The sequence below is a fragment of the Megalopta genalis genome, chromosome 3 (genome assembly GCF_051020955.1).
Source record: "Megalopta genalis isolate 19385.01 chromosome 3, iyMegGena1_principal, whole genome shotgun sequence".
Classification (NCBI taxonomy): domain Eukaryota; kingdom Metazoa; phylum Arthropoda; class Insecta; order Hymenoptera; family Halictidae; genus Megalopta; species Megalopta genalis.
Window position 1 is genome coordinate 28,727,364 of NC_135015.1, and position 14,185 is coordinate 28,741,548.

At 39.0% G+C, this 14,185-nt stretch overlaps 1 protein-coding gene across 1 annotated transcript in view; it reads left to right on the forward strand.

Moving 5' to 3' along the window:
• Positions 1-14,185, forward strand: part of LOC117222094 (disintegrin and metalloproteinase domain-containing protein 10) — a 438,103-nt gene that overhangs the window by 333,483 nt on the left and 90,435 nt on the right. The window contains exons 5-6 of the mRNA XM_033473591.2: positions 5,784-6,054; positions 12,705-12,863. Coding sequence (XP_033329482.2) covers positions 5,784-6,054; positions 12,705-12,863 — 430 coding nt within the window. The remainder of the gene's footprint in view (positions 1-5,783; positions 6,055-12,704; positions 12,864-14,185) is intronic.

The following is a 14,185-nucleotide window of genomic DNA, read 5'->3' on the forward strand; positions in this document are numbered from 1 at the left end:
GTTCCGATCAGGTATCGGCGCAGACAACGCGAGACCTCCGGATGAAAAAAGTGTGGTTCGCTTTGAGAGCTGCCGGAAGGATGGCTGCGAGGATTTGGAAGGAAAAGCGTGATCATGGAACGGGAAAACCCGTAAAATCGGAACGAGCGAATCATACATGCCGCGGTCCCGACCCGCGGCACCGTCGACCTGATACGTTACGATGATGCAACGAATCAACCGAATATAAATTCACAGTTACGGCGGGGATAGGAAGGGGGGCCAGGGCCGGGCAAACGTGATATAAACGCTGATTCCCCGGGTGCGCGGTTCTTGCACGCGTAAATCTCGCGATTTACGAGCGCGGTACCAGCGTTCAGGAAAAAGATGGCTCGGCCGACTTGAGGGGCATTCCCGGCGTGCATTTCGCGAGCTATCGGCAACGTAGTTGTTGTCCGCTCGCCGCGATTCTCGAGTCATCCCGGAGCAACGGGAACACTCGGGGAGGAATATCGAGGATCGCGGGGATCGTGGCAAGAATCACGGGCTCTCGAGGACGGTCTCGTCGTTGTCTTGTCGCGTACGGGGTCTTCTTCCTGCGTGATCTCCTCTTCGAAGCGAGATCACTGTTGCGGTTTTATTTAATAAAATTAAGTTTATGTAATTCACGGTTTTATTCGACGGGAATAGCTGATGAGAATCGAAATTTTTTAATTACTGTTTTCTAATCTAATATGCAGAGAACGAGTAAAGCTTAATTTTTTAATTAAATTTATTTATTTATTTATTTATTTATTTATTCCGAGCATCCGACAAATGATTATAATGATTCTAACTCATAATTTATACTTTTATTCTGTCTCTATTCTGTCTTTCTGTTTGTACTACAGTTCTTTGTTATTAATTCTATGTACTATGATCTCCTCTTCGAAGCGAGATCACGGCTGCGGTTTTATTTAATAAAATTAAGTTTGTGTAATTCACGGTTTTATTCGACGGGAATAACTGATGAGAATCGAAATTTTTTAATCACTGTTTTCTAATCTAATATGCAGAGAACGAGTGAAGCTTAATTTTTAAATTAAATTTATTTATTTATTTATTTATTTATTCCGAGCATCCGAAAAGTCGACAGGTTTTATTCGCCGGGAATAACTGATGAGAATCGAAATTTTTTAATCACTCTTTTCTAATCTAATATGCAAAGAACGATTATTAACGATATTTTTTAAATTAAATTTATTTATTTATTTATTTATTTATTCCGAGTATCCGACAAATGATTATAATGATTCTAGCTCATAATTTATACTTTTATTCTGTCTCTATTATGCATTTCTGTCTGTACTATAGTTCTCTGTTATGAATTCTATGTAATTATACTACTATTAGTAATTATACTACAGGCAACTATGCCTGTTTATTAGTAAATAAATAAATTAATATGATTGTTACAGAGCATTTGGGTGGATACTGATTTAAGTAGAACAAGTCGGTAATTGGTTATACACTTGGTACTTAAACAGTGCAAGTCAATAATTGATCAGATACTGTGGACTTTAGTAATACGTGTGAATAATTGATTGGACACTCTGGACTTTGGTAACACGTGCGAATAATTGATTAGACACTCTGAGTTTTCGTGATATACAGTGGGCCGCAAAAGTGTTCGTACACCTTTTATAATGCAATGACTTTTTCAAAACTCAATTGAATGACTTGATTTTTTTTTTTTTATGATAGAGGAACTGGTTTAGTAGGCGATGACTAAAATGCTTATTTTTAAATTTTACTATTACTTGGAACGAAAAAGTAAAATTAAAAATCCTCGTTTTTTAACTTTTTAATCTAGGCCTATAGCGAAAATTTGAAAAATGCCTTTTTGAATCGAGCTGCAGGCGTTGAAATATTTTAAAAACTGCAGATTTCTTACTGTTTTTCGTCGAAATCGTGACAAAACTGCGATTTTGTGATATTTAAATCCTTCGCACTCGAGTGTTGACTCTGAGGCACCACTAAAATTGTTATATCACGTTCTAAGATTATTTTTATATTATCAAAACTTAGATTTTAAACATTACTGAAAGTGTAGCTGTTGCATGAATCGCAAGACTCAATTCCGTACGCATAAAATATACTTTGCCGTGTAAAATGAAAATAATACAAGCCAGAAAAATTATTTTAGATTTACAGTTAAAATGGGATCGAGTGCAAAGGGTTAATATGTTATAACTCGTAACAACGATAACCTATTTCGATAAAATTTTTTAACATTTTTAACATTTTTTAAATTTTCATTATAAGCTCAGCTTTTTTAAGTTAAAAATGAAGGTTTTTAATTTTTTCTTTTCATTCCAAGTAATAGTAAAATTTAAGAAAGAAAAGCTTTTTACTCATCGTGTACTAAACTAGTCCCTCTATCATCTAAAACATAATTCAAGTCATTTAGTTGAGTTTTGAAAAAATGATTGCGTTTTAAAAGGTGTACCAACATTTTTGTGAACACCACTGTGTGTCTACAGGGTGTCCTGTTTAAGCGAGTGCAACAGAATATCTCGAATATCTCTTGATATTACAAGACATTTATTTATTACATAGACATTTATTTATTTTCTCAATCATTCTAACGAGTCGACGGTAACACTATAATACCTTGAAATTCTATTGTATCTGCTATTTCGTATTTCATCTATTCATTTCGTTTTCCATAAATGGAAATTATGTTATTAAATTCCATAAAATCCGCAATCTAGTTACATCTTTTAGCACTTTGTTTGTCCTTAATAATATCTCTGATCCGACGAGACAATTTCTATTTCTTGCATCTCTCCATTTACTTTCATTCCAAGACCTCGACAATTGAAATAGCAAATTTTGTTCCAATTCAGGAGAAACGAATAACGTTCGTATTTAGTACATTGCGTATGAAATCTTGCGCACGAGTCTGACCCGTTATTACAGTCACAAGGGATTAATATACAAAGGGAGCAGTTAAATAATACACCCGAGTTATTAAAAAATATCGAAGATCTCGCACGATGCAGAAGTTTAATCGTAATTATATTACGATTATATATAATTGCAATATTAATAAATATATTATATTATTATTATAATTATATTACAATATAAATATTATATTATTATTATAATTATATTACAATATAAATATTATATTATTATTATATTATTATTATATTATTATTATAATTACATTATAATATAAATATATTATATTTATATTAACAAATTTATATTTATTAATAAAAATGTAAGTTTAGCGAATTCGATTAGAATCGTGGACGCCAATGAAGCATCCTATTTAGAACTCCAAATTTACAACTTCTACAAGGTGTCCTATTTAAGCGAGTACAGCAAGATATCTCGGAAGCAGTTATAGTTATTAAAAAAATGTTGCTACAAAAGTTGTTTGGTAGAACGTACTACATTATGTAGTATTAATTGTTTTCATGTGAGTAGAGTAGTGCAGGAGATCTGAAGGTCAACCTAATTTTCTGAAATGGAAGGCTACATTTTTTTCTTCGCGAATTAACAGCAGGCACTGAGAGAAATCCAAAGAGGTGTTATATGATATTACTCTGAATTCGATGATGGTAAATCGTTAGTTTATGTTTACACCCTGCATTTGTCGACAATCAACATCCAGCAGCCGCTGCTGAGCCGCGTCGGTTGCGTTTGTATCATGTTACTGCAATTATGATACTATAAATAGGGATTCAGGATTATTGCTAATGCCACAAATTATCGATTCATAATTTTCATTTACTAGTAATTGTACTTTACTTTCATTTGCTAGTAAATGTTTATTTACATTTACTATTAATTTTGTATCCTTCCACGTGTCCACCATCATTGAAAATACACATTTGTAAATAAATGAAATGTGAAAATACATATTTGTAAATAAATGAAATGTGAAAATACGTATTTGTAAATAAATGAAGTGTGAAAATACATATTTGTAAATAAATGAAATGTGAAAACACACATTTGTAATTAAATGAAATGTGAAAATACACGTTTTAAAAACGATTGTGTCGCAACAATTTTTAACATTTCGTTCGCTATTGAACTTCATGCGATCGTAATTCTTGTCCTTAAATCATTCACGTTTTCTACCAGGGTCTTAAAGATTACTTGCAGGCGACCTGCAAAAACCTGAAATATTTCATAAAATTAAAATATTTCATTCAATCAAATAAAAATTGCCAGACAAACCTCACATGCCACATACGGTATGAACTACTTCGTCAACATTCTAATTCTCTTGCAAATCTTAACCCTTTGCACTGGGAACTTGCAAACGTTGAGATTTCATTGTACAGAGTCGAACTGAGAAAAAAAGATCATTATACTCTCTCTCTCTCTCTCTCTCTCTCTCTCTCTCTCTCTCTCTCTCTCTGTTCGAAAATTCTAAAGGAACTGATAAATAAAAGTTTTTAATTATTACTACTACTATAAATACTATTATACTACATTACTACTACTATAAATACTATTATACTACATTACTACTACTATAAATACTCTTATACTAGATTACTACTACTATAAATACTATTATACTACATTACTACTACTATAAATACTATTATACTACATTACTACTACTATAAATACTCTTATACTAGATTACTACTACTATAAATACTATTATACTACATTACTACTACTATAAATACTATTATACTACATTACTACTACTATAAATACTATTATACTACATTACTACTACTATAAATACTATTATATTAGTATTCTTAGTTATGCATTTTACGCGATGACATTACAGTATAGAGGAAAATAATAATTAAAAAGAGATGCCACTTTGACATAAATACATTGTGTCGCTGTATCCGCGACATCCGAGTACAAAGGGTTAATAAAATGAAGAAATCATTTTTCATTTATAGAAAGTAGAAGCGAGAGATTTCCGCGTACAGTCATAAATCGACCGAATTTAAAACAGAGAGATATCCTCATTCGGTTGGCTAAGCGTTAATAGTCGTCATCGTCGTCGTTTTTTCAACGTAAAAATTAAAAATCGCATTCTCGGCGACGCGCAACGGGCTTAGCGACATCCGAGTGCAAAGGATTAATAAAATGAAGAAATCATTTTTCATTTATAGAAATTAGAAACTGCAGATTTCCGCGTACAGTCATAAATCGACCGAATTTAAAACAGAGAGATATCCTCATTCGGTTGGCTAAGCGTTAATAGTCGTCATCGTCGTCGTTTTTCAACGTAAAAATTAAAAATCGCATTCTCGGCGACGCGCAACGGGCTTAGCGACATCCGAGTGCAAAGGGTTAATAAAATGAAGAAATCATTTTTCATTTATAGAAATTAGAAACGGGAGATTTCCGCGTACAGTCATAAATCGACCGAATTTAAAACAGAGAGATCTCCTCATTCGGTTGGCTAAGCGTTAATAGTCGTCATCGTCGTCGTTTTTTCAACGTAAAAATTAAAAATCGCATTCTCGGCGACGCGCAACGGGCTTAGCGACATCCGAGTGCAAAGGATTAATAAAATGAAGAAATCATTTTTCATTTATAGAAATTAGAAACGGGAGATTTCCCCGTACAGTCATAAATCGACCGAATTTAAAACAGAGAGATATCCTCATTCGGTTGGCTAAGCGTTAATAGTCGTCATCGTCGTCGTATTTCAACGTAACAATTAAAAATCGCGTTCTCGGCGACGCGCAACGGGTTCGCGCGAGCCTCGGGATTGGTCGCCGGATGTTTAGAAAGTAACACGGTCGATTTATGGTTTCCAGACGACGAGAGCTCGTCGGTGCACGGTATCGTGACCGAGGACGGTCTGTTCGACGGCACGATCTTTACGGCCTCGGACGAGATTTACATCGAGCCGGTCAGCAGATACGCTCCGCTCGTGTGCCGTAAGCTCGACGAGGACGAGCCGGACACCACGGACGCCATGCAACACCATTCGATCGCCTACCGAGCCGTGGACGTCGACCAACCCCTTCGGAACGATTACACCTGCGCCAGCGAACGGCTGCGCGAGAGCACCCTCAACGAACTCAGGTGAGTTTCGACTGAAACAACATACCTTTTCAAGTATTATAATCGTTCGATTTCGTTCTCGCGAGCTCGGATTATCCGGAGAAAATTAGCGGTCGATTTCTGGAGGCGGGGAGCCTCCCCCTTCGTTCGTTTATGCAGCTCGAGACGCGGTTCTTCGGGAATTCTCCGTGTATTCTTGGCGCCGTCTGATCGGATACAGTGCAATACCACTCGATTGCACACGTGTCCCAGTGCAGGCTTCATTTCGGTCTGCGGGAACCTTGGTCTTATCACTCGCTGAATTAGAAATGATACAATTTGATCGTAGCACCAATAAACTCGCGATTTTAAGATCGCGCGCTGCTGTTCCCCAGTTCGATTCACTGTGCTTCTTATTTTACTCGGACGCGCTGAGAACGCCTTGCTCTACTTGCCTGATCGAGAACAGACACCTTCCCCTTCCAGTCTTAAAAGCAGAATCTACGATCCACGTTATTCATCGCGGCGATACTTTTTTTGAACACGATTGTCTTGTATCCATTGCTTTATAGGGTGTCGCGAAATTATTGTACAAGCGGGAAATGAGGGATTCCTGAGGTCATTTCGAGTGACTTTCTCCTGAGCGAAAATGCGATCCGCGGCTTCGTTTACGAGTTATTAACGAAAAACGGTGACCAATCGGAGCGCGAGTGAGGCCGGCGCTCTGCACTTGCAGCCAATGCCGCGTCGCGCCGAACGACTGGCGCAGCGGCAGTGGCTGCGAGGGCGGGGCGTCAGCCGTATGTGATTTCTTATTGGTCACCGTTTTTCGTCAATAACTCGCAAACGAAGCCGCGGATTGCATTTTCGCTGAGGAAAAAGTTACTTGAAATGACGTCAGGAATCCTTTATTTGCCGGTAATACCATAATTTTGGGACACTCTGTAGACTTAAAGTAACTTTTACATTGTTACTAATATCTAAACGAAAACTTAATGAAATATCGTATTTCTATATTTCTATTTTCTATTATTTCTAACATATAAATATACAAATATAATATTATTGATATCTAAACAAAAATTTAACAAAACATCGTATTTCTATATTTCTATTTTCTATTATTTCTAATATATAAATACACAAACATAATGTTTCGTTAAGTGCTTTTTAAATATATAGGGTGTTTCATTTCAAGGAGATCATCCGCGGTGCTGCGAATATTTATAAATTCAAAATAACTTCTACACTTTTAATGATATTTAAACGAAAACCAACAAACACAACTATATTTGTATATTTCTATTATCTATTAATTATAGGAATATATACATAGGAATATACAACTCCTGGCAAAAAGTATTCGTCCGCCTTTCAAAATGTAATATCTTTTCTCAAACTGATCTAATTGACTCGAATCTCTTTTTTAAGTGTTAAAGGGTTTAATTTACAGTACAACTATTAGCATATCTTTCCTAAATGTTCTTATTACATAAAATGACAACAGAAGATAAGGAACACTTGTTTCTTAACTTCTTCAGTTGAACCTGGAACGAAAATTTAAAAAATGCGTTTCCTGAAACAAGGTAAATTACATGCATTCTGAAAGTTTCATCGAAATTGGTTGACGTTGTTATGAGCAACAAGCAATTAAAGATCGTGAAAATCGCAGTTTACGCAGTTTACGCTGTAAAATCTCACTTAACTCAGTTTTTGGCCGAAAAGGATCAGACTTTTTACGAGCGTGGAATTTTCAAGTTGTCAGAGAGATGGCAAAAGGTCATCGAACAAAATGGAAAATACATTACAGATTAAACTTCATTCCAAGTAAAAAGAAATTTTTTATTTCATTGAACAAATCGGCAATTACTTAGTTGCCAACCCAATATTACAATTTACGATTATTTTTATTCATATTTCCAATTTCGGGGGTAATGGACATTTAACAAGCAATAAAATCTGACTGGTCATCGATATGAGAAAATTAGATGTTTGTCAAAAAGTCACTAAAATCTTCGATCCGGCCCACTGTACGCCGCGAACGTCTCCGTCGGTCCGATACGCGGCAGACCGGTTCCGCGGCCCGACTCGGGCCCGCTCTTGTTCTATCCAACCGACAAGCGATAACCTCCCCTCCACTCGACTCTGCCACAGGGTCGCCGGTGTCGCCGTCGACGCGACCGCGCCGAAACGGGGTCAACGGTGCACGGGCGACACCGTCGCGGGTCGCCCGAGCGAAATTATACATAAGGGAGCCGAATTGATACTTGTATCGCGGGGTCGGGCCACGGGCCGGGCGACCGAGGACGGTCGGGTCGGCCGTATAATATCAGCTTGTTGCCCCGTAATACATTCAATATTCCCCGGTAGCCGAAGTTAATATGAACCAGTAGCCGTGCATCGACCGGTTTAATAGAATTTCAAATGCCACTAGACCCGGCCGCGCGGCCATGGTGACCGAGTGGAGGGGGAGAACGGGGGAGGGGACGGGGACGGGGTCGGGTTCACGCTTTCCATTTTTATGCGGCGCCCTTTCCGGCTCGATAGTTCCGAGGGCTCAGGGAAAGCGGCTTACCAGATACTCCGGTCTATTAATCGCGTAACGTCGCCGTTCGAAGTTAACAGAATTAGCGGGGACCGAGGCAACGGTGGCAGCGGCCAACGGCAACCTGCGCCAGCGGTTCAAAGGGACCGCCGGAGGGGGGCAAACCGATGATTGTCGCGTGGGACATGCGCGACGTCACGCCGCCGCAATTAGAGAACACGGTCCGCGGCGGCCCGATTTCGAACGGTTCTTGGCATCGATTAATGATAACGGTCACCGCCGCGTAACCGGCCGGAGTTTTCGGGTGTCCATCTCCTGGGAAGCCGGAGAGAGAGAGAGAGGTCGACGGAGGGTGAAGGGAGAGGGAGAGGGAGAGAGGACGCGACAGCAGTTGTTCCAATTACTCCCGGTCGAGATAAACAGTTCGGTCGCGCTCGAGTTGGACATTGCTCGCGTAAACTTTCGCTGAAGCGATTCGAATGGCCGTCACGTGACCGGAATTTGCTTCCGCTCGTCATTCCCGTGTTCGCCCCCACCCTCTCGCCCTCGGGCGCCGCACGTGCTGCGGAAGATTTCTCCACTTTGTTCCCTCGCCTCTGATTGGATTAACGTGTAAGCGCGTCCCGGCAGACTGCGAAACTGAAATTTCCGAATCCCGGGCGCGACCGCCATCGTCGGAACTAATAACATTTATCGAATGACTAATGACACTGTTTCGAACTGCCACGTGACGCCCCGAGTGCTCTCTCCGCTGACCTTATCCGAAACAAATTGCGCCGACGCGCAGTGATATAGAAGCCTGAAATCATGGCCAAAATCGAAAAAATCGAAGTTGTCGTTGGGGAGTTTTTGACTTACGGATTGGTTAGTTATATATATATATATATATATATATATATATATATATATATTATTGCTTAGTTATTGGATAGCGTCCGTGCGGTGGGAAAAACGAAATGACCCATACTTTTGTACCTGAATGGCAATTACACTTCGAATTTCGAGTTTTTCGGGCAGTCATTACTCGCGAGCGTGAGCGACATTACGAAGTGAATCGTTTAAAGCGTGTACGTTTTTGTGGAAGTGTCTTTTTTCAATTGTATGAAATGGATATTGTTCCTGGTAGTAAGTACACCATTTTGTACCGCTAACATCTCACGAATTGTTAACCGTTACATTAGTAAATCGATAAATTGTTGATTCAAATTATAAAAGCAAATGGAATGCATTTACCGTAAAGTTATAGTCGAAACTTTTGCGGCCTATGAGGGCCTGCTTTCAAACTTACCGGAGCCATAGTTTATAGTTTCATCTAGCTGCGCTTAAAAAATTGGCTCCATCGCGTTGCACTTTTTTCAGTTACAACCATTTTTGCTAGTCAACGTACGGGAAACTGTCTCGCGAGAGTATCTAAGACGGAATAACTTTCTAAAAACCGTGCCAAATTGCTTACATTGTTTTGAGATGTTAGAAAAAACACTTTATCAGGCAATGTCGAAAATTATTTTGAAAAAAAATGAAATTTGTTAGATTGAAAAGAATGTTTCAATTTTTGGTTTTCTATTTTCAGGATCTCGCGACAGTCGATACTGTCTAACTAGGAAAGAAGTGTTCCTTATTATTAAAGAAAACTTAAATAGTGACAATAATTCGATAATAGAATATTTTAAGCAAAAAATATTGCAGCAAGGAGGATTTGTGGTCGACATGAACGATGATATGACACGAGCCATGAAAAAATTATTTTCTGCCTTGAGATGTCAGCAATCTGAATCGTTGAAGTCGTTCCGAAAATTTTATTGTCAAAAATATTACTGTAGAATCTTGGGAAAAAACAAGGGAACTGTATACAGGACCTTTGGCTTCGTAGCCGATCGACCTTTCCGCATAGACACGGAACCTTCCTGATTTTCCAATTTTTCAAAAACCCATCCGCCATATTTGATCCGCCGTTTTGTTTTTGGAACTTTTAAATTCAGATTCGTAATCAGGATTTCCGAAGATATATGTTCACCAATTTTTGTTAAAATCAAATCATTTTTTCAACAACCCTTCCGCCATATTTGATCCGCCATTTCGTTTCTGGAATTTTTAAATTCAGATTCGTAATCAGGATTTCCGAAGATATATGTTCACCAATTTTTGTTAAAATCAAATCATTTTTTCAACAACCCTTCCGCCATATTTGATCCGCCATTTCGTTTCTGGAATTTTTAAATTCAGATTCGTAATCGGCGACCATGAAAACCCTTGCATACAAATTTTCAAATAAATCCGTCACTATTTCTTATTTTGACCATGATTTCGAGCTTTTATACCACTGCGCGACGTTCGGCGATTCCGCTCCAAATGCTGGCGACTCGTCCCGGGGAACATTCGATTCGTTCGTTCAGGCTCGTCGCATCGCCTTCGAAAATCAGCCCCTAACATTGCCGGCCACTTGCGGATTCGCTCGAGTATTCTCGGGTAATCGTCTAGTAAAGGAAATTGACGAATTCGGGGAAGCTAGGATCGCTCGGCTGCGCTGGCGGAAGCTGCTCGCGAACCGACCTAATATCGGTGTTGGCAGGAGACAGTAATTTCGGTATTTCAATGTGACATAAAACTCAAGTTTTTCTGTACAAGAAATGAGCCGTGTATTGCATAGACATTTAGTTTAAAGAAATCGATGAAATAGTATCGAGACCGATTTTATGTACGTTCGCACTCAACAAAGAACCATACATTTAAATTTTCACGATGTTGTTTCACGATCAACATGAAGCATCGAATGCATATACAACTCGTGTTATGCTATATTTACGCGCATTTGCTGCAACATTAGCACGATTTACACCAAGATCAAATGCGTGTAAATCGAGGATAGCGTAACACTGTTTAGCAGGGTTTGTCAGCGAATCCGGAATTTGGAATCATGTGCTAATCCATTACAGAATGGAAAATAATTCTTGTATAGAAAAAAATTGAGTTTTATTTCACATTGAATCACCGAAATTACATTCCTGCCAACACAATACATATATAAGCCGTTTATTTTGAAAGTGGCCTGAGTCTATTTACTTCCCCGTAAATAGGTCAATCATGATATCAGCAAATAAAAATGTTTATATCTCAGAGACGGTTGAAACAAAAGAACACAAACTATTTTGTTGTACAACATTTTGAACACAAATATTTTGTTGTGGCCACCTGAAGGCCACGGTGACCAAGGCCATGGTCACCCGTGACCACCAATAAGATAAACGCTCGATTGGGTAAAAATATTGTCTTGTATCACCAATTTATTATTATTTCGCCACTATAACCTTTAAATAATAAAAATACTATCGTGGCGCCCTGAGCGAAACATGTGACTCCAGCGTGGCGGTCAAAGTGTTAAAAATAGTTTGTCGAAAAAAACCATAAATTATATTATTACTTATATATTATTATATTATATTATCAATTATACTAACTAAACTGTCACAGCTGTAAAAACAAAACTACACGGAATTTGTTTCTATAGTAACCTAAACGTGTCACGAATCAAAGCTGAAGACAAAAGAAACGCGATAACCCGAACAAAAGTAAGAATGACAATGCAAACACAACGCTGTCTATCGATGCAAAACGAAATTACTTCGTTGCCGAACCAATAATTATTTACGGCCGTTCGTGTCTCGTGTCTCGCGGAACGCTCTGTAAATGCTTGTCTCGCAGACGTCGGAGATCGCGACGCGCCCAGCGAAGGATTAAATGAACACCGGGAAAAGAGCCTATAAAAACCGGCTAGCTGCGCGCGGTTGTGTATAAAAGTCTCGTAAAACCGTAGCTGCAGAGAAACGGTATAAAATGCCGGTTAAACGGATCTCGCGAGTTCAGAAGCCTCGGATGGCGAGAGGGACAGGCGACGTAGAGGCGGCCGGGCTCGCGCTGAAAAAGATTAGGAAAGTAAATTGGTTGCCGGGCTGTTACGTATTATTCGACATATGTCAGCCCTTATCTGCGGCCGCAGCACCGGCAACGATTTCTCTCCGTTTATCCGCGAGGCGAGGCGAGGCGAGGCGAGGCGCGGCCTGCGAGGCTGATCAGCTCTACCGTGAAGGATTCACTGGGCCGAGAGGCTCTGTAGTCTCCCGGACGCTTACCGGCGAAAAATCGTTTGCAGGACGAACAGGACGTGGAGTGGATATCTCGGGGACACAATGCGGCCGCTTTATCAACACCAGAACGAGGGGAAGTCCCGGCCGAAGCCGGGATTCTATCCGAAGGACGCGAGGAAGAAAGACCCCATGGCGAGCTCGCACAATTTGGAGCTACTCGACAGGTAAAATTGTATATCGATCTCCGGCCGAGCCGTAACCCAGTCGTCCGGATACATTTGAATCCCTCCGGAAAATCTACCGCGGCGCCGTGGAAAAACTTACGAAATCCCCCCGGCTTCTGTCGCGCGTATACCGCAGGAAATACCTTTCGCCATACAGATTCTATGCTCGAGTTTGTGTACTAACACGCTTGCACGCGCAAGAAACGATACTTCTTTTGCATCGTTTGTTTGTTTGGATCTGTGATGGAGAGACTGCTCTGTACATCTTGCGGCAGAATTTTTCTTAATAACAGAGACGAGACTCGGTACATCTTCGTCGCTTTGACTGTCGCGACAATGGCGCGCTCGCCGCGGGAAGTATGTTCACAGATTTTCGAATGGAGTGACTTTTTCCAAATTTGTTGAAATTACTTGAATTTTGTTTTTAGGTGATAGAGAGTGATGGTTTATTAGACGACGATTGTAATACGTTTTCTTCGATTTCGCCGTTTACTTGGAATGACAAAAGAAAAGAAATAGCTTGTGCTTTTTTTTAACTTTTTCATCTTAGACTATAACAAAAATTTAAATAAAATGCGTTTTGTAGATCCTGGTAACTTATGTGTGTACTGGAAATTTCATCGAATTCGGGTAGCGCAGAGTCAAGCTGAAAGTGTTGAAAGATTGTGGAAACTGCAGATTCAGAGTTACTGGTCGAAAGTGTTAAAAATTAGGACAAAATTGCGATTCACGCGGTCTTCGATTGTTTACAGCTTAAACTTTCGTTAGAAGCTCAGACAAGAAAGTTAAAAACTATGAGTTTCTTATTTCTTTTGTCATTTCAAGCAATAAAAAAATTTTTAAAAAAGTAGTATAATCATTGTTTAGGAAACTAGTCCCATTGTCATCTAGAAACAATTCAAGTCATTTGTCGCCGTTAAAATATTGAATCAAAAAGACGGTTTAATTTTATAAAATTGACAATTTTATTACTATATTAACTTGTTCACTTAACAATAACATATACTATATACATAATAAACGAAAAATACAGGAAATATCAAATACTTGTAAAAGTTAAACATTCAAATTACTGCTGTAGAATGGCATTCGGCAAAGCAAGAAATGATACATAATCGCACTTTGCACGTCGAACACCAACGTCGTGATTCTTTTCTAATCTTATTTTTATAACAATGCAAACACCTTCGCGTAGGATTCGCCTCAAAATATTCTAAACATCTTGAAATTTGAGAATACGTTTTCGTTTTCACTAAAATTGCAATTCAAATAGCCAATGGTCGCTACTTTTTCCACGCGACGAGTATACTCGTCGTGACACA